General features: G+C 48.4%; 1 protein-coding gene across 1 annotated transcript in view; it reads left to right on the top strand.

Annotated features, from left to right (window-relative positions):
- The window catches only part of LOC119384087 (uncharacterized), a 159,717-nt gene that overhangs the window by 77,944 nt on the left and 56,849 nt on the right, over window positions 1-24,924 (top strand). The window contains exons 4-5 of the mRNA XM_037652379.2: window positions 4,077-4,282; window positions 20,497-20,665. Coding sequence (XP_037508307.1) covers window positions 4,077-4,282; window positions 20,497-20,665 — 375 coding nt within the window. The remainder of the gene's footprint in view (window positions 1-4,076; window positions 4,283-20,496; window positions 20,666-24,924) is intronic.

Genomic DNA, 24,924 nt, shown 5'->3' with positions numbered 1-24,924 from the left:
TGCAAAGCCTGTTTTGTTTGGCCATATCGTTAACGTCTCAGCTTTCGTCTTGTTCCGCTGTATGGTGCGATAGCTACATGATACTGCCGCAACAGCGTGCGAATGTGCAGGAATTGCATGGGCCTATTAAACCATGTGTGGGGCAAAGTATATTCGCTTGAAAAAAGACAAGTGCTTTTTGCGTGTCGGGAGGTGTCCCTTTACCTCGAACCATATGCACCCAATAAGTAATTATCGGGAAGCTTATTCGCGCCTTTATTACCAAACTGGAATGAACCCCGAAAATAGATCGAAGTCTCTTCGCCTACCTTCTGCCAGTCTTACCCGCAATATCTAATATTTTTAGCAAGACACAAACTATGGCAATATGAAAAAAGAGCATAGTACAAACCGTACGTAACATACACTGCTGAAACCTGCAAGGAGAAGCCCTCACAGAGGAGTTTTATAGATTATTGTATTGAAGAGTGGCACGTAGTGACGCGAGCTATGGATGGTACTATCGATACTATTGATAGCTGGGTCACTGTCGAACTATCGATGGTAGAAAATACTATCAATAGCGCCATCGATAGTGTCACAAACGAGCGCCTATAAAGCGCGCGCGCGGCCGCTTTCAAATGGCTACGAGACAGAACGGCGTGAACCGCTCGCCCAAGAAGCGCGAACGACGAAAAAACAAGTATCAAAAGACGCTGGCGCGCCGCATCCTCCTCACCCACTGGAGCCAGTCGCAGACAACGCGATCAAACGTCCGGCAAGACCTGTATGTTTCTAGAAGGAAGCGGGCACGCATCACCGACAACGCCGCCGCGAGTAGAAGCGGCTAGAGAAATCTCGGACTATCCTTAGCCTTGGCTGTACTGCACGCCGAAGAACTCTCCCGACGATTCTAGAAACCGGGGGAGAAGGGATAAAAGCGTGCAGACGAAGATGACTCGGACAGTCGAGACAGCAGTCTGTGAAGGAGGTAAGTCAGTCGAGACGGGAGTGAGTCAGTCGGCCCGGATATGGTGAAGTTACGCTAAGTGTGGTTCCGTTAGCCAAAGAAGAGGTGTTTATGATGGTGTGCGGTTAGTCGACCGTCGATCTGGAAGAATTGGATGACGACGCCGTGTGAGCCGTGACAATTACGACGACGGTTGAACTGCAACAGACACCGCTGGAGGTGGCGTGAGTGTTTCCTTGAAGAGAAGCATTCGATTACCGTCCAAGAATTGTGGACTGGGTACGCCGTTGTATATTCAGGACTTGAACTGTCCTTGAATAGTTGTAATGCATGCGATTGCATTTGTAGCGTGTGATCTGTTTGTTTAGCTCCCGTTGTGTAAACACCATCTGAGTTATATTGTGAAGTTGTAACTGGTACCAGCCGAGTGTGCATGTGTTTGTGAGATTTGTATTGCCTTAACCGAGAATATATTTCGTTTCCGTTTGTGTTATCGACTCTCGGCTCTGACTCGGTCTTTGGACCACAACCGGCTTTCACTGGCGCACCAAAGGACCAACTCTAAATTGTCCGCGCTTTCGTGGTGCGTTTTCGGAGGGCCGTGACGCCAGCCCTTCGAATCCGCCCGGCGATTGCCATTCCCATTAACGGGACAAGTGACAGATAGTAACTTCGATGGTACTATGGATAGTATAAAATAAACAGCGCGAACTCATTGCAGAATAAACATGGTTCCCCGCACGCGTGGTACATAGTGTAGCCGGAGGACCAGGCTGAAGGGCAACCAAGTTGACATGCTTGTGTTCTTCACCAGAGTGCTTTGCTGGCACACGATCATAAACCAAACTGTTCAACTGCAGCGGAAAGGAAGCCGTTACATGTGGTGCTAACTGCGCGGCTTCAAATTTATATTGCATTATATGATTTCAAAATAAAAAAAGAAATATCAACAACTAAGTTTGGTATTTATAAGGTGTTACTGGTTGCTTTTGGATATGAATTTACTGATGGACATATTCCGCCATTTTCAATGCGGAAATAATTTATTTCTCTCACGAAAAATCGCTGATAAATTAAGAGAAGCTGATAGTAGGATATCGCAGATATTATGAAAATATGGCTGCCCAGCAACAGCATCATTAGTCACACCACTATTGATAGCATTGTCACGTGGTTGTGACGGTGAAGAATGCTGCAGCATGACTGCGAAATGCGGAGCTGTTTATTTGGGCGAGCTTGTGCCCAGAAAATCAGAACTCAAAATACAAGAGATACTCGGTACGCACAGATACCGGCGAGAACAGTCGTCGGCCGTCCAGTAATCTGATCATCGGTGACACGCGTCGTCTTTTACACATCAGTCATCGAACCTTCCAGCTTAATTGCTGCTGCTCGCGTAAGCTCTCGAATAAACTTGACTATTCGCGTCCCGCGCGTAATCTTAACAGAATGATATCAAGAAATCGTGAAGCTTTTCAAACGTTACGGCGCGGTCTGCGTCAAACGTTGCCGGCAGTGTTGCCGTCAGCGTCTGACGGCAGTGTTTTCGTTGCATACTATGACATTTGTTGGCACTTAACGGCCTTTAACTTTCATAGTGATACATTCGTTATCTCATTCGTCCTCTGAGCGTAGTTTTCACGCGCAAGCGGAGCTCATCCGCCGTCGAAGCGAACTCATGTAATGTGAGTGCCCGCAGCATCGAGCGGCCGCTGCTGCGGGTTTGTCAAGCGGCTGATCGCAAGACAAAGCTTGCTGAACCATGACACCGGACTGCGCATTTGTTGGTGTGGAGCTGCTGATTTGTGATTATGTCACGTACAAGTATTTTGAGCAACTTATATCCGAGTTTCAGCCAATAACGAATGACGCGGCCGCTAGGCTGGCATGGTCACATGTGACGCACTATACCTTGTTAGCAACCAAAATAATGCAACGTTTTTTTCTGCACAATGGTAGATGACGCCTTTGACTTCAATCAGAGAGATTTAAACAAAAATTAAAAATGGCCTTTTTGAGAAAATCATTTTCAAAATTCGGCGTTTTTGGTAAATCACTTACGTTTCAGCCCAATTATCGAGTAAAACGGAGCGCGGTAAAACCACGCAAATTATTTTAAAAGAGAGCGAAAGTATCAAAGTTAATATGTACCAATTTTCATTATCCTCACTTTAACGTGCTTGCAGCAATAAATTCCTGAAATACAGGTATTTTGTGCGATTTGCCAAGTTTGTGATTTTTTCTTCAAGAGTGCTTCGACAAGCAAGGAAAATAATAGCCTCATAAGATTAAGTTTCACTTGTTCTTTAAGGGGAATAAATATTGTGACGAAGAAGTCCACCGTTTTTTCCCTAGGTGCGCTTAAAATTCAGAAATCGCGAAATTGGCGGAAAATCGTTTTTTGCGGCCAAAATTTTTATATTTTTTTTTCAGGCGAACAAAATTTTTTTTCGCAAGACTAACTGCGAAACCATTGTTCTGGGTGTAATGCCTAGACCTGCAGTAAATTTCATCACAATCGGGAATGGTGACCGGGACCTCGTGTTCGATCTTATCTGGACACACCCAGCGATCTGCTGCAGCAATTCTTGATAAGCGCGGCGCCATTTTCAGTCCAGCAGCGGCGCTGTGCTGAACGAATCAAGGGAACGACGAACATAGAGTCGAGGCGTGTTTCAGAATACGGGAGTTCAACTGCAATCTGCTGTAAAGTGACCGTAATTTCGTCACTTGGCCGACATTGTATGCGATCTCTCGTTCAGGTAATGCGTGTAATAAGAGAGCTCAGGACTATAAGTGCGCTATCTGTCTCGCGCAATTTTTGAAATGTTGCGCATAAAAAACGCTCGCTGTAGTGAAAAAATTGATGAGGTCCCCTGGCAATGTTGGCTTCTTTACGGCAAATCAATAGCCAGATACCTCAGTGACGGGTCTTCCTTTTCGTTCTGGTTATTCCCTCAACACGGTTACTTAACGTCTCATTAAAATAACATCGAACAAGCTTATGAAGCCGCCGCGAGCTCTCTTATAATGGCTCTCACTCGAGCATGTCCTATATGTAGCCTAGAGCAAATCCATACGTGTCTCGTGCACACTGGCAATGAAACGCTTCTCCCTTTAACACCAGGGCTTCGTTACTGCCGGGGAAGATAGAGGCGACTTCGTATCGACATCAGCATTTCTGAACATCGCTGAGACGGAGTTTCAAGAAACCACAATAGAGGATGTACGGGAATGCGTGCTCTGCATCCTGTACACGTCGGGTACAACGGGCCTGCCCAAGGGTGCTGAGCTGACACACTACGCCTTACTTGCAAACATCGGAATGTCAAGGTAATGTCATTTTAAGCTCTGAAGTGTACACGTTACGTTCATTCATTTTGTATTCTTGCGACAGAATCGGAAGCGTTGCAATGGCTAAAAAAATTCCACAGCATATCCACGGGGTCAATGATGATGAGTGGGGCGAAGCTCTCGTACGGCAGGATCTTCGCGGCGGAGTCGCGCAGCTTCACGCCCAGTACATCATCAACGACGTGAGATCGGGCTGGTTTATACTAAAGGGTCGATGAGAGTCATGGCGACTTGCAGCTCACTTTAATTTTACATGTACGCTGTGAATTTTTATTGTTTAATCACGCACAGGAGAAATCTCACCAGGCACTACCTTGGAGGTAAACAATGGCTGCTAATGGGGGATGAGAGACAGAAGAAGTCGTCTTTTAGCTAACACTTACACTTCTACTTCTACTAACATTTCCTACTGGAGCATGCCAATGGCTGCTAATGGGGAATGAGAAACAGAAGTCGGCTTTTAGTTAACGCGCACGCTGCGAATTTTTTATTGTTCAACAACGCACAGGAGAAATCTCCCACCGGCACCACCTTGGAGGTCAAGATCTGGTACTAGCGTTAAGACTGGTTACGCACTACGACGGGGACGAACGGGTGCCGCTTTAAGGAGCTTCGCCCCTAAAACATGCATATTGGAGTACGCCCGCTCCGAACCTTTCCCTTTATTATTGTTGGTTTTCGCGCGCCTGCTCTGATTGCTGCTCTTCTTCCCTTAATCCAGGGTAGCAAACCGGATGTTACAATTCTGGTTGACCTCCCTGCTGTTTTATCGACGCCATGTGTGTCTTAGGGCAGGACCGCGGCGCAACCTTGCGGCAGGCTGACGGAGAGGACGAATGACGGGAGGGCGCGTACAGTGACGACGCGTAGACCAAGCATCGGCGACCCTGACGGGAGACTGCTCTCCCATGTTTATTGCAGGTGATTTTATGAATGGTGAAGAAGGGCTATTGGTCAGCGAGGCACGGGTCACATCACCAGCATGGCCACGCCGGGTTGGTGGCAGCAGAGAGGCATGGGGGAGGCCCGGGGTCACCCAGTGACATGAACAGGGAGCTTTAGCGCACTGGTGATATCGCATGTCACCAGGGGTCGCACGACAAAACATCGTCCCTCCCTTGGAGGAATTTCATCCTTATACATTATTTAAACAACCCTTCAAGTACGGTAACTATTTATGCATGTAACACATTATACATTCAGGGGACAGTTGGCAAAGGCAGAAGGCAGCCCAGGCTGCATTTAGATGGGCTAAGAATAACAGTAATGATCACGTCATATGAAGGAACTTATGGTTACTGTGTTGCACATCTGCAAACACTCTGAGAAAGGAAACACAAAACAAAATCTTTCTTAGCAATGATTGTTAAAAGGTAGCGTTAATTGCGTGATACAGCCAGCGTATACATCGCAACTGTATAACAACAAAAAAACCCAGCTTTTAGATTGATTGAAATTGTATATAGCGTTGATGAGTTAATGGAGTGGAATAGAATTCTACTCAGCTTCGCAATGAGCCTCTGCGCTGGTGCGGCTTTCGCGCACGCGCACCGATAATATTCTGACGTCTTTATTAGCGGCGAACAATCAAAACATTCCATGTGACTTCAACCACACCACGTATTTTTGTGTTTTCTAGACATCTGGTTAGATTACAGGATTGTAACTTGTTTGTGTGCGTGCTACAGCGATGTGCTGTCCAAACTACGGTATCGCCCACGGAATCTACAAATGGGCGATCAGCTATGTTTGCACTCTCAACGCTTCACGCAACCAGACGTGCTCTGTTCAAATAAGTGTTCTCGGTCTTCGGGAGGCCGGAGAAGCAGCAAGACGCCATGTTTTGCTCAGGAATTTGACGTCTTTTCCTCCCTGCAATGGGGTAGCGCGGTGGTGGCTGGTCATGAAACACTTGTCTTTTGATGGCTGCTCCGCCCACGACGGTTCAACGGCAGTTCCGTGTTTACGATGCCTTTGAAAACGAAGGGGGGAGGGGAGGTGCTGGCGGGAGACGACGGGACCCCGAAAGATACGTACGCGTTTCGGCCCCTTCTGGCCGGCGGCTATGCTTTGTCAGTCAGTGGCGGTTACTTTCCCTTGATAGGGCTCCCAGTATCGCGGGTGCGTGCCCTTGAGTATTCAGTCGGGAGTCATCGGGAAAAATGGAGTCGGTTAGCGAGGCAGGATGAGATTCTACGGCGATGCCACATTGAGAAAGCAGCTGCCCAGTGCTCCTTCTGACCTGATTGTTTTGACTCTTGACAAGACATCCGCAGATAAAGCGCCGCTGTGTTCTGACAACTCGTAACCTTTCCGCTGAATTTGTGTGCTCGTATCGCGCTCAGTAAGTCGTTTCTTTCTTTCATCGCATGTTACTTTCCATGTTTTTTGTATGTAAAGTATGTGCTGCGTTTAATAATGCCTACATTGTCACGTATTTTCTTTAGATTTGTTCGTTTGTGGATACCCATGTGTTGGGCTTTGTTGTTCGCGTCGAAGTAGGTTAAGTGCTCGCCCTCACCGATGTTGTCAGCATTTGCGTGCGTTATTTTGTTCTTTTTTTGTCGCGTTGTCGTGCGCCACCTATACATCTGCTTTGCGTTTGCCCTTCGCCGCCCATTTCGCGCAAGGACATGATGGATTTCTAACACTCACATTTTCATTAGTTGTGAAGTTGTCGCTTTCTTTCAAGCTATAGCCGCAGTCGTCATTTAATAAATAATTGGGTCATGAACTTTCTGGTAGTCCAAGATGGTTATGGATTTCGGCTGTATCGAATGTCTCTTGAAGTGTAGATGTTCATTTATTTTATTTTGTATCACGCTTCGCTTTTCACTCACTTCCTTTAGAACCTTCGCTGAACTGACAACTCAAATAGGCGCTAACAGAGAGACATTTTGGCTCTGCGTGTTTGTGAGTGGGGCCTTTTCCGTGATTTGTAATATAAGAGCATTATTCAAAATAATTAGTGTCGGTTCTATGCAGTTCTTATCTGCAACCAAGCTGTCAGCAGAGCAAAGCGTCAAACGCGATATTATTTTCAAAACGTTCAATATTTTTACCATATGTATGCATACAGAATAAACTTGTGTTACTCTCTACTTTTCTACACTGATCATCCCTGCTGCTTGCCTAAAAGCAAAAGCGTGGGCACCATGCATTTATTTCCATGCACAACAATCTACCTCATGTTAAACTACACATTCAGTGGAAACATCGTAAAGATACTGGCACAGGCAACGAAAACGCTGGCCAGAACCGGCGTCAAACGCTAGAAAAGAAAAAAAAACGAGGGCCCAGCTAGTGATCAAGGCTGGCAAAAAATATTGGAGCTGCCAATACTTGTACAATGTTGGCGATACGCACGACGGACAATGTTGGCTAGAGCCATCTTTGCAAACATTGGACCATCATTGGCTTCCAATAGGACCAACGCTGATTTAGGTGTAGCAAAACCCCAAAAGCCAACGTAGGACCAATATTTCTACCAGTGTTTGCCAACCTGGGGCCGAGATCGGTCCAGTGCCGTCGTGCTACCTGGGTTTATAGTCTCATACTAGCGGCGTCCGCCCGTCCGTGCCCTGGAACGGTGCCAGCTGTGGCCTCTTCCCCTCACACTCTCTCAGTAATCACGTGGTGGTATAGCGGCGTGTAGAAACGGTGGCGCGTTGCTCCGTCCAACTGTTGCGCAACACGGCGGCGGCGTCCGTCGGCGGCGTCTGTCCGTGGCCCCTCACACTCTCAGCAATCACGTGATTGCACAGGGGCGCGCATGGCAACGCTCCTTCGTCAGACGTCCCGTTGCAGCGGTCGAGTTACCCGATACCACGGCATAGTCAGTCGAATGGCCACAGGCTTTCGTCGAACACGCTTTAGAGTTTACAAAGTGTCCTTCATTTTTTGTTTATCGTCAGTGCTCCCGTGCGGTGAATAGTGGGATTTGCCCAATTTCTATGGGACATACGCGCTAGAGGAAGTTTGTGTTTACGTAACGAAATTTTCCGACCAATGAGAGGTATGCATCTTCGCTGTAAAGAAACTCAAAGGGTGCCTGATGCATTTTTCTAAGATGACTCGAAGGCGAGAGCCGTCTTCTTTTTCTTCTCAGTTGATGTACTGATCCTGTCCTGCCACCCTTCGAGAACGTTCTGCACCTAACGTTGTTTTGCACTGCCAATGACGTCATAATGGCGTTACAAACATTGGGGATCTGTGGCGTCGCGACGCCGTCAGATGGTGACGTCATCACCTTATGAGGTTTTGCATCACTCGTCCCCGAAGCCGCCTATGCGGGATGCCGGCCCCGATGGTCAATTTTCGCGTCTTCTAAGGCATTTAGGGCTTTCACCTTAGAAAAAGCGTTCGATCAGGCTGCATTAAATATATTGCGGGTTCACGCGCATACTTGCCTTCAAAGTTACGTAGCATGCACCGCACCTGAATAGTATCACAATGGCATGAAATTACGCTAAAGAAGGATTCGTCACGTTTTGCGATAGGTAAATAAAGCATATGTGTTGCATGATATCTTTTGCTATTTAGTCTGATTAAGGGCCCTCTAAACTTCTGTTTTTTTTTTGCGTAAGCGTTTAGGCACTATCAATTCCTTCGCATCAGAACACAAGCGACGTGCATTCTATGGAGGGAGATACCAGCCAGTGAACGGGTGGCGTAATCCGGGAGCACGACTGAAGGAAGCAGAAAAAGTGACAGCCTTCTTTGCTGCTTCCTTCCTTCCTGCTTGCACTGTGCGCCACCCATTCGATATGAACGAACTAGCCTGCAAAAAGGTCTTATTACCAGCTATTCAACCCTACCCTTCCTCTTAGCGCTGCTCGTTCTCATCCAAATATTTGCCCCAACGCCTGCGGCACCGAGGAGACCTTGCAACATATCTTCTGCGACTGTCCTCGCTACGCTGCGCAGAGACGATCCCTGGTATTCGCTCTCGCTCATCTTCACAACAGACCGTTGACACTAGACACGATTCTCCAATGTCATCCTGAGAAGTCATCGAGAGTTCAAGCAACCAAGGCATTGCTCAAATTCCTAAGGACAACAGACTTACACGAGCGGCTGTAGACTTTTTAATGATGCCGCATACCGCACAAGACTGCCGCTCTGCGCTGTGACGTTATGTGTGTGCGTGTGTGTTCCCCTCTCTTTCTCTCTTTCTTTACTCTTCTTTCGATCTCCCCCATCCCTTCCCCCTGTACAGGGTAGCATACCGGTTATGCCAAACTGGTTAACATCCCTGTCTTTCCTCTCTCCCGTTTTCTTCTCTCTCTCTCTTGCCCCAACTGTCCAATTAACTGGAGATTAATAGCAAAGGCTGTTAATTATGCGGACAGCGTAAAGCTTTCGGACGGCCGCCGCGGTGGCACACTAGTTGTGGTGCTCGGCTGCTGATCCAAAGGACGCGGTCTCAATCGCGGCCGCAGCGGTCGCATTTGAACAGAGGCGAAATACTTACGTACTTACATTTACGTGCACGTTAAAGAACGCCTAGACTACGGCATGCTTCATAATCATATCGTGGTTCAGGCACGTACAAAATCCAAAAAAGCAATATTATAAAAGCGCTGTAAAAACAACTGTCTGCAAGCGAGACAGATTATATGGAGAAGTCGAGGAGGTTATCCGGAAGACGCGCACTAACGGCAGTGTCGGCCTGTGACGTCGGTCGTGAAGGCAAAACACTACCTGCCGGCAATCTAGGTGCGGGCTCCGCTTCTGTGACACTGTTGAGATACGGTGAACACATCGGCTTGCACTAACGTTTTCTGCAGGCACTGCCGAACCTTGAGTTAGTAGTAGTAGTAGTATAAAAAGTTTATTAGTACACGAACCGGACAGGCTCCCACCCCAACGGCAAGCTGGGAATATGGGGGTAAAAAAATCCATGCATATCCACGAAGTGATTGATTATGAGTGGGCGAAGCACTGGGGATCGTTCGGTAACCGTGAATCTTCCGTGGCATTGCCAACTCGCGCATGTAAATGAGTGACAACGCATGTGTACAGTTCTATACAATGTGTTTTATTGGTCATAGCTCGTATGTCGTGTTGAGTTGTGAATTCCGTTTTACCTTCAATATTACTGCTTTGTGGTTCGTGATATGTAGAGCTAATAGTTCTTCGATCGAATCTAGCCTGAACTTGGGAAATACCAGGCTATGCACGTTCCCCTGGTGGATGTTGGTTCTTGGCAGTTGTACGAAATGAATCGTAGAGCGTATCGAGACGTCATATACTGCACACACCAGTCGTCGTCGGTGATGTCAACGTTGAAGTCTCCGACAAGTACGAAGGGGTTGTTCTTCTAGCCGCATGCCGCGCCTTACGTTCGTTTTCATCCATGGCAGAAAGAGAATGTGTGGTCTGGAACGCGCTTACAGACGCATTTGCCACGCAGCGCCCTCTCGTGTATTTTCACTCCAGCGTGCATTGTGCTGTTATATGCTTGATCGATGGGCGCTTAATGTCGGTATTTTTATGGTGTTGTGTCCTTGTTATCTTGTGGCAGAAGAAGAATGTGTGGTATGGAACGCATCTCCACGAAAAATGGTGACGAGTGGGCGAAGCTAGGTCCTAAGGTTCGTAATGTCTACGTTGTAGTCGCCGACTACTATAAAGGGTCTGTGCTTGTAGGTCTTCTATATTGTGTTGTCCCAATTGTGATTGTTGTTCATCCATTGTGACCCTTTTTTAACACGAAAGTGTTTTGTGCCGTGATCCATCAAGACTTTCATGACGTATTTCCGGCACGGAAATGCGTCAGCAAAATGAGCGCCTTGAGGTGGCAAGGGAAAAAAACTATATGAAAAAGTTCCGTTCACAGGAATCGAACCCACGACCTCTCGGCCCGCGACGATGGCTGGTGGGCGTTTAGCCCACTGAGGTACCGCCAGACGCATTACGGAGGCTGCATGGGCGCGACTTTTATCTTTCACGCTATCCTCTCACAGTGCTCTTGGATAGATGGATGGATGCTATGAACATCCTTTTTATAACGGGGCGGTAACACGTGTGCCACCGGGCTAGAAAAAAAAACTTCTTTGCCTCCGCAATTAACTCCGGCAACGCGCCGTTGCTACGACCGTCTCAATAGGCGCGTTTCCAATAGAAGTGTAATTTTGTCAATGATTTAACACACTGCATAGCGGCGGCTTTAGCCCAAGCGAAGAAAGCGAGGACGCCTCGCTTATATAGCATCCGTACACATCGAAAAATAGCTCTCCAACGCTCGCCTCGCTGTCTCACCGCGTTCCCCGCTCGCGCTGTGAAAATTAAAGGCCAGGCTTGTGAGAAGACATGACGCTCGTCGCGTTTCTCTTCGCGTTTCACGACGCTTTGGAGGAGCGCGTATTGAGCATTAGTGTTTACTATGTAATTGAGAATGCCATCCTTGCGCGGGATCCATCATATGTGGTGTCTAGGTATATCTTGACAACTTCAGCGACCGCAATGGTTAAAGCCTGATAATGGGCGTTAGTTGCCGGTATGAAGATGTGCCACCAGGCGTCAACCTGGGTGCGTCCACGTCAAGCGGTGCTATATCTGCCAAAACAAAATTAGACCTTGTACAAGCTCTCATATACCAATGCACTATAAACAATGAGCTACGCCTGTGACGACGCGTTTCATTTTCGTTTTATACACCGATTCCTATGAGGAGGGATCAGCCATATTTTTTTTGTTCACATACACTGTACATATCTTTGACTATACCATCGGTTTTCTAACCACCATGACAGCGGAGAGTGAGCGTCGACGACAAAGCTAGGTCATAAGGTCCATAATGTCTACGTTGAAATCGCCTACTAGTATAAAGGGTGTGTGCTTCTAGGTATTTCATATTGTTCTGTCCAAATTATGATTCATATTAGCCTATTTTTAAACCTTCTTTAGGGGATCTTACACGGTGCTCTGCCATGAGCACGGACACCACACAACGGACAAGTCTAGATCCTAAGGTGCTTCGCCCCTAAAGCGAGTCGGTCCGCCAGGGTGGTTCCCCTATTCCAAGGCCCCATTGGCATGGGCCATTCATTCCATGTTTCGTATGTCTAGTGCTCTTCTCTGTGATGAGCACACTCCCAGGTGATGTGAAATTGTGTTGGCCGACACCACGGATATATGTCTCTATACGCCCACGTGTACGTCACGTGCAGATTTATGCAAGTGTTGTTCTGTAATATTCGCAACACGGTCACCTCCGCGCGCTGAGTTCGCCATGCGGGGATGAATAGATTTCTCTATTTTCCTATGGTATTAGCATGGATGCGTAGTAAGGGTCTAGAGGTCGAGCGTGCTGTTGGTTGAAATTGTTGGGGATTAACGTCCGAAAACCCCGATATGATTATGAGGGACGCCGTAGTGGAGGGTGCCAGAAATGTCGACCACCTGGGTTTCTTTACCATGCACCTTAATCGAAGTACACAGGCCTGAAGCATTTTTGATTCCATCGAAAATGGGACCGCCGCGGCGGGGATTCGATCTCGCGACCTTAGAATCAACAGTCGAACACCATAACAACTGGACCACCATGGCGGGTGGGTGTAGGGTCACCTATTGCGGAGTCCGGCGTGACTCAGTGGTTTGTAAAGCCTCGAGACGCCTCATCCGCATGCAGGTACCCATTCATTCCCTCTGGCCCGGTGCCCATGTTACAATCTGAACGTAGTTCACTTTGGTGTCCCATTCGGTCCCAAGAAATGTTCGAAGCCCTTGTGCTCCAGTTTTTCCCCTTAGGTAGTATCTGTAAGCTTTCTGTGACTCTGCGATCATTGGTAATGGAGTGTTATGCGTTCATCCCTCTTGTATTGCGAGGGCCGTATATGGGTACCTCTTCCGCTTCAGTTGTGGAGGCTCCTCCATTGAAGCGTAGGTTGCAATTTTCCCTGTATGGTCCGTGACTACAGCCACAGCATTCCTTGCATTAGTGTGATTAGGCGCAATCTCAGTGAATCTCGCCGTGTTCATATATTTTCTCATTTTGTCAATTTACTCCGTCATGGCTTTTCTTCTCATAGCATGAAGGGTAGGGATTCATGTTCTTGGCAATGGTGGTACTGTGTACCATTTTCTAAGTGCGCCGGGCACCTCTTAAGTCTATTGATGTTTTTGCCTTAGTGTGTCCCAGACTTTACTGTTCGGACGCGTGAACACTCGGGACATGAACTAGTAGTGGGGAGGCAGCTAATGAGGAGGAAGAAGTAGTTCGAACTATGCCGTAGACGTATTAATATACCGCTCTGTGTTTCTTCAACCATGCCTGACTCCTGCAAGCGTGTCACGCCCCAGTTTTCATAAGTTAATTGGTTTGTGGGGCGCGGTCACTCGAAGCATCCTGATGGGGTGGATGGATGTTCGTACCATCAAAGACAATGGTCCGGTTGGGGCAGTCACCATCTATGGCATGTATTTTGAGTTGTCCCATGTAACTGCGTGCGAGAACACGATCAACAACACTTCGTGCACACTGCTCTGTTGGTTCACCATCTGGTTCACCGTCTGTCTGAACTGTTCATAAGCGGCCCTCTCCTCAGCCACGGGTTTGAGCATATCCTGGCGGGTGCACAAACGTCGCCTTAAGAGGTTGGCTGGTGCATCATGCGTAGTAGCGTGAGACGTGTTCCGATGAGCTAGTTGGAACTTGTAGAGCTTTATCTTGGGTGGTTGACGCGTGTCGTCCCCGTAGCGCATTCTTCAGGGTTTGTGCGAAACGTTCCGCCAGTCCATTGCCGCTAGGAAAGTAGGGGGCTGTTTGCTGGTGTCTGGAACCCATCTTCCGTATGAACTGCTTGAAATCCGAGCTGCCGGACCAGCTCCGGGCAAGTCGAAGATGCCGCCCGGGTCCAACGACTTCGAGTCGCTAGCGGGAGCACCACCACCGCCGTGATCATCGTCATCGATGGAGGGTGGCATGGGACAGGGGCTAATCTTTTTTTCTCCTGTCTCGCACCGAAGCAAAAGAGCTGGACCTGTTTTCAATATAGTGTATTATTTACCTTGCGGCACGATACATGCCGCCACATTTCGCTGCTGGTTAAACATATGTCATGCGCTTCTGAAGTCAGAGCCAGCTGAACTTCTTGCAGCGACAGGGACCCTACTGATATATCCTTTGACTTCCACCTCCGATACGCCATCCGCAAAGCAGAAAACAGCAGATACACATGCCACGCCGAGTGTATTAAGTTACTGCCATCGCAGTTCCTGCGTTTTTTTTTTACCATGGAAGTTACTTAAATGATAGGCGCTGCACGTTGCAGAGCGCCCATTAGCGCCTGTCGCAAGCCTTAAGTATATAGCAGCTGCCCTCCAGGCCCCTTTTAACGTACAAGCATCAGCACGCTTAAGACGAACGCTCCGGAGCTTCGCCTAGACCGGCTTGTACGAGCGTCAGCGCCGCCAAGTGTTGATCGGTATGTTTGCGGTAGCTTACCATAACTGGAGCCGTCGATTTGTGAGCGCATTCTGCCCGCCAGTCAGGCACAAGCCAAAGGCAAGTCGACCAGCCAAATGGAGCAGCGCTCCAGCTGTCACCAGCTGCGGCAAGCATACTGATGAACATTTGGCGGTGCTGGCGTCAGTACAGCCGGTCGAGGCCCGGCTGCAGAGCGTTCGTATTAGGTGTGCTGGACGTATCACCTGCGAACTGTCTCCTGACAAAGCCCATCCAGTCCTCTGATCGGAAAGGTGGCTTTGATCATGTAGTCCAATTATATAGCCTCCAATTCCGCTTCGAAGCTTTCGTACACCTGTATGCTATAGTTATTGTATTCTATTGGCGCATTCGATTATGCTGAATGATTTCATGGGGCTGTCTATATCATCAAGCGAAATGGGGCTTAAAATGCGCTACGTCATCGCAAGTGTCAGGCTCAGTAGCGACACGTGTAATTAAATAAAGACAATTGATGCGCAATCCAAAGACTTTAGGTTTAAACTGGGCGCCCTCTTGAGAATAGACATGTGCGCCGGACCCAAAATAACCGGCGGCGGCGCGCCGCTTCCACCTCCGGCTGCGGCGCGTGAACGGCGCAGAGTTCTTCAGACCAGCGGCGGCGCGGCGCGCGCGGGGAGGGGGGGGGGCGATAAGTACACGGCGTAATGTTGCATGAACGAGGGCTAGCTGCTAACTTTTTTTTGCTCCGATCTCACTTAACTCTACAAAATGCTGGTGTATGGCAATACGGCCGCTCCCGGGAGAGAAGCTTTTTCAATCAGTTTGTCGTATCAATGGTCCGAGCGCGAAGCGGTGAGATCACAGCGCTCACAGCGCGTAGAAGGTATACGAGCCATTCACTGGGGGATGTATGCCGAAATAGCACGCGTCTAGAGCTCTCGACCGCGCCCTTATAGTGAAAGTTCACAGTTGCTGCTCGAGTTACGCAGTCCCCCTCCCCAGACATTCCTTCCTGCTCCTTCGCCCAGCACATGACGGGCGGGGCGTTTCCTTCTGCTTGACGAGCAATCGACGGCAGGCCTCGCACGCCAATTGATGTTATACCGTGTGACGGAGATGGCCAGCTTGTTTCATCTCTGCTTTAGCCATGTTCCTTGCCAACGCTTGCGAGCTTTTACTCACGCGTAGAACATACAATGCGCGTAGCGATGTTATCGATTTAGAGTTTATACGGAACATGACGGCGACGGTGAAAACCTGTCCTGAGTGTCCATACAATTGCTAACGCAATAAAAAACACACAAAACAACCGTCGAAGCGGGCTCGCCTTTTTCCTGGAAAGCTGCATTGTCTCCGCTCCCTTACAAAAATGGATTTAGACAGTCTATAGAGTGTCTAAACCCATTTTCAGACAGTCTATAGACTGTCTACATGCATTTTTGTAAGGGCTGTAAAGAGTGCGTCCGTTGGAAGAATCATATAATCCGGCGCCTTTTCCATTGGTTTCGTTCTCGCCTTCAATACCCTTCTTACAGGGGACATCTCCTCGCCACTTATTTCTTCATAAAGGACGCGTACAATGTCAGCACTAAGCGTTGAAGCTATCATATTTTTGCGCTTATCGGCTACAGTATTATCTCTGCATGCGCAGTCGAAAACGCATAAAATGGAGGGAAATCTGTTAATCGCGCGCGATAGTCGTGCGAGAGAAGCAAGAGCGGGTGGGGGGCTGCATAGCACTGTAGTATGGGACGCAATACATAACTGTTATTTCTCGTATATGGACCAGTCGACAGTATCAACCTTGATGATGTCACGTGAATCACTGTTCTGGCATCACGAAGTGCACCAGAAGACAAGGAACTCCAAGAGAGGATAACGTGGTCTTTGTTTTTGTTTTAGGGGCGAAGCTGCTTAGTGTGTGGGTCTGTCCCTCCTCTGTAGTATGTAGTAGTAGTAGGTAGCCACCTCTAGTTCTTGGAGTGTTCACTAGATGGCGCGGAGGCGCTCGCTTCGTTGCAGATGCGTGCTCTAGTCCCCCGCCCCCCTCTCTCGCCTCGCGAGACCGACGCAGGCAGCGTCTGCTAGCAAGTTTCTTGATTGCAAAAACCGACTGCTCGCGCTGTACAACCGTTCACTGACCACCCCGTATATATAGGCACTGGATTTTGACCTCCAAGGTAGTGCCTGTGTGAAATTTGTCCTGTGCGTTATTAAACAATACAAATTCACAGCGTACATGTAAAATTAAAGTGAGCTGCAAGTCGCCATGGCTCTCATTGACCCTTCAGTATAAACGCGCCCGATCTCACGTCGTTGATGATGTACTGGGCAGTATTCACGGAAGATTCACATATGGCGCGTGTCATTGGTGGAAGGCAATCGCTCGATTTAGTGCGGCAACGTACGCTAAGGGGACCGTTATAATGAAGGGACCACGTAAACCAACAGTACAATACAATTTGATGTTTAATATATACACGGTGTTTCTCACGTGTTTACTTGATCATATAGTGGGCGAATTACTCGGAGTATTCACGGTTTACCGACGATTCCCTCCGGAGCTTCACCCCACTCATCATCATTCACCCCTTGGATATGCTGTGGATTTTTTGTTGTATTTTCAGAGGCTGTTAGGGGCCCTTTATAAAAACAGGGCGTGCAAACACGGACACAGGGGAGTAGCCAAGACACCAGAAACGCCGTTAACAACTGAAAATTCACAGAGCGACGGAACCGAAGGTAGACACAAATATTTATCTGCGCATTCCCACGTCGCTTCCGGGTCCGCTTGTCGACGCGCCCGTTTAGCTTCGGCATCGCGTGGCCGAAGAGAGACGCAAGCGCCGACAGCAAGCACAAGCCACTACCAGCACCGAAGCAGCTGCAGCAGCGAGAGCTCGCGATGCCGGTGTTCATGATGTCTAGCGGTAGCGAAGTGCACGGAGTGATGTCCGGCGAAAAAGCAAGAAAGTGTGCTAAGAGCGAGCGCTATCAAGGCACGACCCTCTAGCGGTCTCCTATCAAACTAGATAACATTTTTTTGTCTCTTTTTCAAGTTCACGATTCAAGGGCGCTTGCTCGGCCGAGAGCGGAGCACGCGCCGTTGAATCAACGGAGGGCACAACTGCGCCTCTAGCGGGAGCAATGAGAACCAGCGTGCACGGCAGGAGAGGCAAGAGACAACCCCCCATCAAAAGGAGCAAGCTCCTAAAAATCAGACATATGCTGGTACTCCCTGACTGTAAGAGTTACCTATACCTATCACTCAAGTGCGAGTAGTGGTGTACATGAGAGATAGCTGTTCTCTCTCGAAATTTCTCTTATATCCGTGTTTCCATGTCATGTCTTCTTAACTTGAATACCTACCAACTAGCTCAGCTATATTCTAAGCTTGCCATTCTCTTTACTTCTGTATTTATTTATCGATTTACTCAAGTAAGAATGAACGGAAAAAGTGTACTACTAACGGACCAAGATTTATATATTACTTATCTATTTTATTTATTTATGCACAGTGTACTAGATCCAAGACTCCAAGAGTATGCTATCCAGCGAGTTGGGTCGTCGCCCTTTAAGGCTGGAGGACGCGGCACCGTTAAGGTCAGGCAATACCCGTGATATTTCTGGAGAAGAAAAAGATACTACAACTTCTGGGGAGCTATTCTCGATGCGTTCCTCCAAAGGAGATGTCCACAGTCCATTCGGCAATGAGCATTCAGTGATTCGAAAAAGTGATGAGCCGTGATGTCACCTCGCTCTTGACCACGTCGCCGCACCTCAACCCGCCAGTACATTCCTAGCGTAACAAGAGAGTGGACGAAATGCACAGAAAGAGGAATTTTTCAAGTCTTAACTTGCACATGAATGTGTCCCAAATGTTTGAGAAAGATCCAGAGAATGCGTACCGACCTTACAGCTGCGTTAGACGAGCGGCCGCATTAAACCTAAATCGATGGCTAACACGATCAAAATACATGTGCACCGAAAATCGGATCTCTGAGGGCTGCGTTCGTTGCATTGAAACGCATTCCATCCCTAACATTTGTGTCGAGAGTGTTTGAAAGCTTCGTGATGTCATGATGGCGCTGCAGAAGAAGAACCGGAAACAGGGGGCGTGCTTCTCGCCGAGCTCCCGCTATTCAGCGGCCGCTGAAATGGACAGTTCATTACATGGACACATCGAGAAGAGCTCCTCCGGCGAATTCCTGTATTTGATTTCCAGATTCCCCATTCGAATTAAAATAAAAGACTAACGGCGGCGCGCCGCATTTATTGCGCGGCGGCGGCGGCCTTGGCACTTCGGCGGCGGCGGCGGCGCGGCGCGGCGGCGCACACCTCTAACTTGAGAAGTAACGAACCAATCAAAAATAAAACAAACGGCAAGTGCAAAAGTACGACGAGCTGAGCAATTTACTTGTTTGAAAAACCCACAGAATAAGAGCGTCAAATCTGTCAAAAACGCTGATGATGCGATGAAAAAACTTGGTGAAAGCGACTCAAGACCCACTTTGTAGCGCTGACATTGGCATATGTTCCAAGACATCGATGCGCGTGCCGAGTGACACTACAAATGTCTTCGTTTCGTGCTCCGCAATAAGCGACAAGCGTTTATTGCGAAAGCTAGGAAACTTAATATTATCAATGAGATGCTGGAGCTTCTTGTATGATCAGATTTATGTTAACCAGCGTCTAACCCGAGGCGACAAGCATTTAGTGGAAACCACAATCATCCGCAAAAACAAATGTCTTGGAGGCTCATTTGAACGAGTGGAGGCAAGATTCTTGCACCAAAGAATCAGGATTGTAGATGAGGGCGATTTGAGCAAGCTAAGTTCCTCCATTTCTCGGTTAAATGGTGATGACCTGGTTTCAATTGGCAACTTGTTCTTTTTATTACTCCGAGTCCATGAAAACTAAGTTGCTTACCCGACAGCCGGAAATGTCCGTCCTTCATGATAATATTAAAACCAATAAAAGTACTGGGGACCGCCGTGATCAATTTTCACTTCGTGAACAGCACAACATGAAACACGATATTTGCTGAGACTTAGCTGCTCACACATGATCATTTTTATTTCCATAATTGCGCAATAAACGACCTACTACGGCGTAATGGGATAGGCAGAAGCCTTGTTCTTTAAAACAAAACCGGCTACCTGCACTCTGTTCTGAACGTCTGCACAACATTGAGTCCGAATAGTGAATATTTAACTATATCGCTGGCTAAGCTATTCGGAGAGGCATGTATAGGCTAACGACTTGGCACAGGCGATATTTTTCCACATTCTCTTCATAGGTTGCTTAAAAAATGTGCAGTGGCGCTTCTGTTTTAGCTTATCAGACCCAACATTTTAAATCTACTGTTCAGATTGTTAGAGAATTTCACAGTGCGATTTCAACACCAGCGCGTTCCAATTACATTACCTACTACACTTATTACTGGTACTGCTACGCTTTTAGGTGTGTGTGCCCTAAATATTTCAGCACCTGATATTGAATTTGCGTTACCGATTTCGGAGATTCGTGATCACATGTTTTTGACTTCATCAACAGAGAGCGCAAACCTAAATATACAGCTGCTAGATATGTTACGCTGCAAATGATGATGAAAGTGACGATGTGGATGATCAAGCTTGGAACAGATTTTGAAAGGGAAACATGTTTCATAAGGCCTATGGATTCAGCTTCAGTACACTACATTCGAAAACTTAACAAGGGTGTTCTGGGGATACGCTCTGTTAAAAAAGCCTAAGCATTCATGTCTGCTGTCTTTCAGGTTGACCTTCCCGCATGATGACTCCGACGTGGTACTTTTGCCCACACCAATCACGCACGGCTCAGGCTTATTGTACATCACAATTAGCGTCCTACTGGGCACGAAGACCGTAGTGATGACTCCAAACGCAAGCTTGGAACAAGTAATTAGTGCTGTCAGCAAGCATAAGGTGAGTTGTTGGAGGACTTTTCATAGGCATAAATAACATTCCTGTGTGTGAAAAAAGCAGCACTCTGGCGCACTCGCTCCTGGAATGTCAGTGTCATCCAAGCCGCAATATGTAACCAGAGACGACTGGAAATGAAGCAGGACAAAAGAACGCCTACCACCTACCCGAAACGTTGGAGGCCAAGCTCACCCTCCAGGCCCTGGAAGACCAGCGACAGTTTGTCGACAGAGCCAAGAGGGCACCGAAACCAGAGGGCTCTTGGACTAGGGAGTCCACCAGCTTCAGGGTGATACCAGGCATCGCTCGGAACAATGTTTCGAGAATAAACGTTTTCTCTCTCTCTCTCATATGCTTCAAAGCTCAGCCCCGACCATGGTCAGTGGAACCTTGTCATGTGTCGTTGTCATAAACAAACTTTATTTACTTGTTATGCAGCACAATGAAAATCAATGCTCCAAACACTGCTAATGCAAGGTTAAGGGCCTTACTTTTATTAGGGAACTTTGTATATCTCGTACGCGATTAACTTGCACCCAAAAGTAATTGCCGAAACGAATACGGCGATAACTTAGCCCAAGTGTGTTTAGTTGACGGACAAGAGCGGTGAAGACATTTACCAAAATACTGCAAGATATTTCATTTACGCAGTTAACTGCAGTATCAATAATCGGTATCCTGGTATCCGAACTTATAGAAGACATACAACCATAAACTATACGAGATAGTGCTCGCATGATGACATGAACGCTCTTTTTAACGACTAGCGATGAACAAACCCGTCTCGACAAACACATTTGTTAGGTGGTTATAAAGATTCGTGCTCTTAGACCTCGAAAATGTTCGACTTCTCAGGCAGTGGCGTAGCCCGAGATGTTCTTCAGGGCAGGGCGTTTGGTTCACCGATCGGGCAGCGTGCGCCGTAACTCCTCCCTGTGATCACTAGTGATCGATCAAGCCTGGCCTTCGCGTAAGTCTCTGTCTATATATATATATATATATATATATATATATATATATATATATATATATATATATATATATATATATATATATATATATATATATATTAGAAAAAAGGTATACGCTTCTAAAAAACTGTTTATTTGTCGACATCTTCTTCGCCCTGTGTTCTACTGCCTGTTTCTTAGGCGTGTCCAATAAACCTCATTACATTTGGTGGATCGTGCCGGGTACCCCCATCGCCTACGCCCTGGAACTCCGATCCCGCACGTTGCCGTCGACCATGCTAGCTCACGCTGCCCAACAGACGCCACCTCTCGCAGCCGCTGCCTGCCCCGGGCCGGTTCACCAGCGAGACCCCCCGATATTTGCGGGAACAGAAGACCAGGACGTCGAGGACTGGCTGTCGTCCTACGAAAAAGTGAGTGGACCCAACCGAAGGGATGACGCTGCGCAGTTCAGCACTGTCAACTTTTACCTCGCCAACGTGGCGAAGCTATGGTACACGAATCACGAGTCTGAGTTCGAGAACTGGGGCGCTTTCAAGGAGGCAATATCAGCCATTTTCGGTCGCCCTGCCGTACGGAAGTGACGCGCCGAACAACGTCTGCGCACACGGGCACAGGAACCAGGTGAAACTTTCACCGCCTATATCGAGGACATCATCGATCTCTGCAGGCGCGTCGATGCCTCAATGAGCGAAAGTGCCAAGATACAGCACATCATGAAGGGTGTCGACGACGATGTTTTCCAGATGCTCCTCGCGAAGTCTCCTAGCACTGTTTCCAAAGTTGTAACTCTGTGCCAGAGCTATGACGAATTGAGGAGGCAACGAGGTCTCACGCGACGTTCATCCCAGACGATCCAACCAGTCACTGCACTGGACGCCATGCCTGACCAGTCATACCTTCTGGCACAAATGAAAGACTTCGTACGTGAGGAAGTGGCTCGTCAGCTTTCTCTCCTGCCTTTTACTCAGCGTCAAGAGCTCTCACAGCAGCAGCTACTGCGGCACCCAACCCCGTTGGCTCCCGTGCTCGAACATGCACTTCAGGAACAGATTTCCGAGGCCATGCCGGTGCCCTTTCCGCAACACCCTGTCGCCGCGCCTCTTACCTACGCTGAGGCAGTAAAGCGGCAGCAGCCCTACCAGCCCTCGCCGTTCCATGGTGTGCCGCACACCTCAGTTCCGGCTCAGCCATCTGCCACGTGGGCTGCTCCCATCGCTACCCCAGCCTCGACTCAGCCGTCCGCCACATGGGCTCCTCCCATCGCTGCAAATGCCTGGCGAACGTGTGATAACCGGCCGATCTGCTTCGCATGCGGCGGCCCTGGCCATATCGCCCGATACTGCCGTCGCCGCGTGCCAGGATACACCGACGCCCATTCACAGAACAACTCTAGGAGCCGTCCTCCCCTGTCTCGTTACGAAAGTCCGGATCCTCAATTAAGCACGTTCTCACGTGACTACCCGCAACCTACGTCTCGTCGCTCACCGTCACCCCGTCGCCGCTCCTTGTCACCAATGCGTCGTCGGCCAGCCCCTGAAAATGAGGGAAACTAGCCGCCGCAGTTCAGGAGGCAAGAACTGCGCTGTCGAAATGCTCAAGTCCTCGAACATTGCCGTCGAATATTGTCGAAGTTTTTGTAGAAGGCACTCATGCATATGCGCTTGTCGATACCGGTGCTGCCGTTTCCGTTATAGACGTCAAACTTTGCCGCAAGCTACGAAAAGTGACCACGCCTCTTGATAAGATATCCTTACGAACAGCGAATGGAGAACCTGTTCGGCCTATAGCCGCCTGCAGTGCCCGACTGATCATCGCGAAGGACCACTACATTGTTGAGTTTATCATCCTTTCATCCTGCTCGACCGACATCATACTTGGCTGGGATTTTTTATCGCGTCATCACGCTGTTATAAATTGTGCCAAATCTGAACTTGATCTCTTCCCGTTCTACAACCAGCCCTACAACCACACTCAGCAAGCCGCGCACAAGCTAGTCGTGAAAGAAGACACTGCAATTCCCCCGACAGCAGCTCTTCTGCTACCCGTGTTCTGCGCCGGCATTTGTGATGAAGCTGCCATCTTTGAGCCATCAAGCCTCTTGCTCAGTCGGAAACCTCTTCTTCTGCCTTATTCGACCCTCTCCATTTTTCAAGGGAACAGCGTTCTCTGCGTCACCAATCCGTTTCCGTATCCCATCCAACTGTTTAAAGGGGAATCTCTTGGACGCGTGCAGGCCATTGACAAAGGACAAATTTTTACCATGCACCAAGATTCATCTGGCATTGACCTCGAAGCTATCGGTGCCCTCAACCCTTCTGATGTACCACCTTCCGACCTATTCAATTCGTCGATCGCAGACGGACTGTCGCCATCTGAACGCTCTGATCAGTTCCGCGAATCTTTCGACGTTGCTCAACCTGCCCTGGGACGAACGTCTACTATTCTTCACTACATCGACACAGGCTCCAACGCGCCAGTGCGACCGCGACCATACCGTGTTTCCGCCGCCGAACGTCAAGTTATTACCGAACAGGTTGATGATATGCTTAAACGCGACGTTATTCGACCTTCACAAAGTCCATGGGCATCACCTGTGGTTCTGGTTAAAAAGAAGGATGGTTCGATTCGCTTGTGCGTGGATTACCGGCGCTTAAATAAGGTCACTCGGAAAGACGTGTACCCTTTGCCCAGGATTGACGACGCCCTTGATTGTTTACAAGGTGCCGAGTTTTTTTCATCGTTAGATTTGCGTTCAGGTTATTGGCAAGTGCCCTTAGCAGATGCCGATCGTCCAAAGAAAGCCTTCGTCACACCTGACGGTTTATATGAATTCAATGTCATGCCCTTCGGCCTCTGCAATGCGCCGGCCACCTTCGAGCGCATGATGGATTCGGTTCTGCGGGGTTTGAAATGGAACATATGTATCTGCTACCTCGATGATATTGTTGTTTTTGCGCCAGACTTCGCAACACATCTTGTACACCTGAAACATGTCCTGACGTGTCTGAAGAATGCTCAGCTCCAACTGAATCTCAAGAAATGCCGCTTCGCTGCGCGGCAACTCACGATTCTCGGTCACGTCGTATCCAAGGACTGCATACTTCCAGACCCGGCTAAATTACGCGCTGTCGCCGACTTCCCCAAACCGACGACTGTAAAGCAGTTACGGAGCTTCATAGGATTATGCTCCTACTTTCGCCGGTTTGTGCGCAACTTCGCCTCTATAATTGCGCTTTTGAGCCAGCTTTTAAGCAGCGCCACCGATGTCTCGTCTTGGTCCTCCGACTG

This window comes from Rhipicephalus sanguineus, chromosome 2, assembly GCF_013339695.2.
Source record: "Rhipicephalus sanguineus isolate Rsan-2018 chromosome 2, BIME_Rsan_1.4, whole genome shotgun sequence".
In the NCBI taxonomy this organism is placed as follows: domain Eukaryota; kingdom Metazoa; phylum Arthropoda; class Arachnida; order Ixodida; family Ixodidae; genus Rhipicephalus; species Rhipicephalus sanguineus.
The sequence above is the reverse complement of the archived record's forward strand: the minus strand, read 5'-3'. Positions and strand labels throughout refer to the sequence as shown.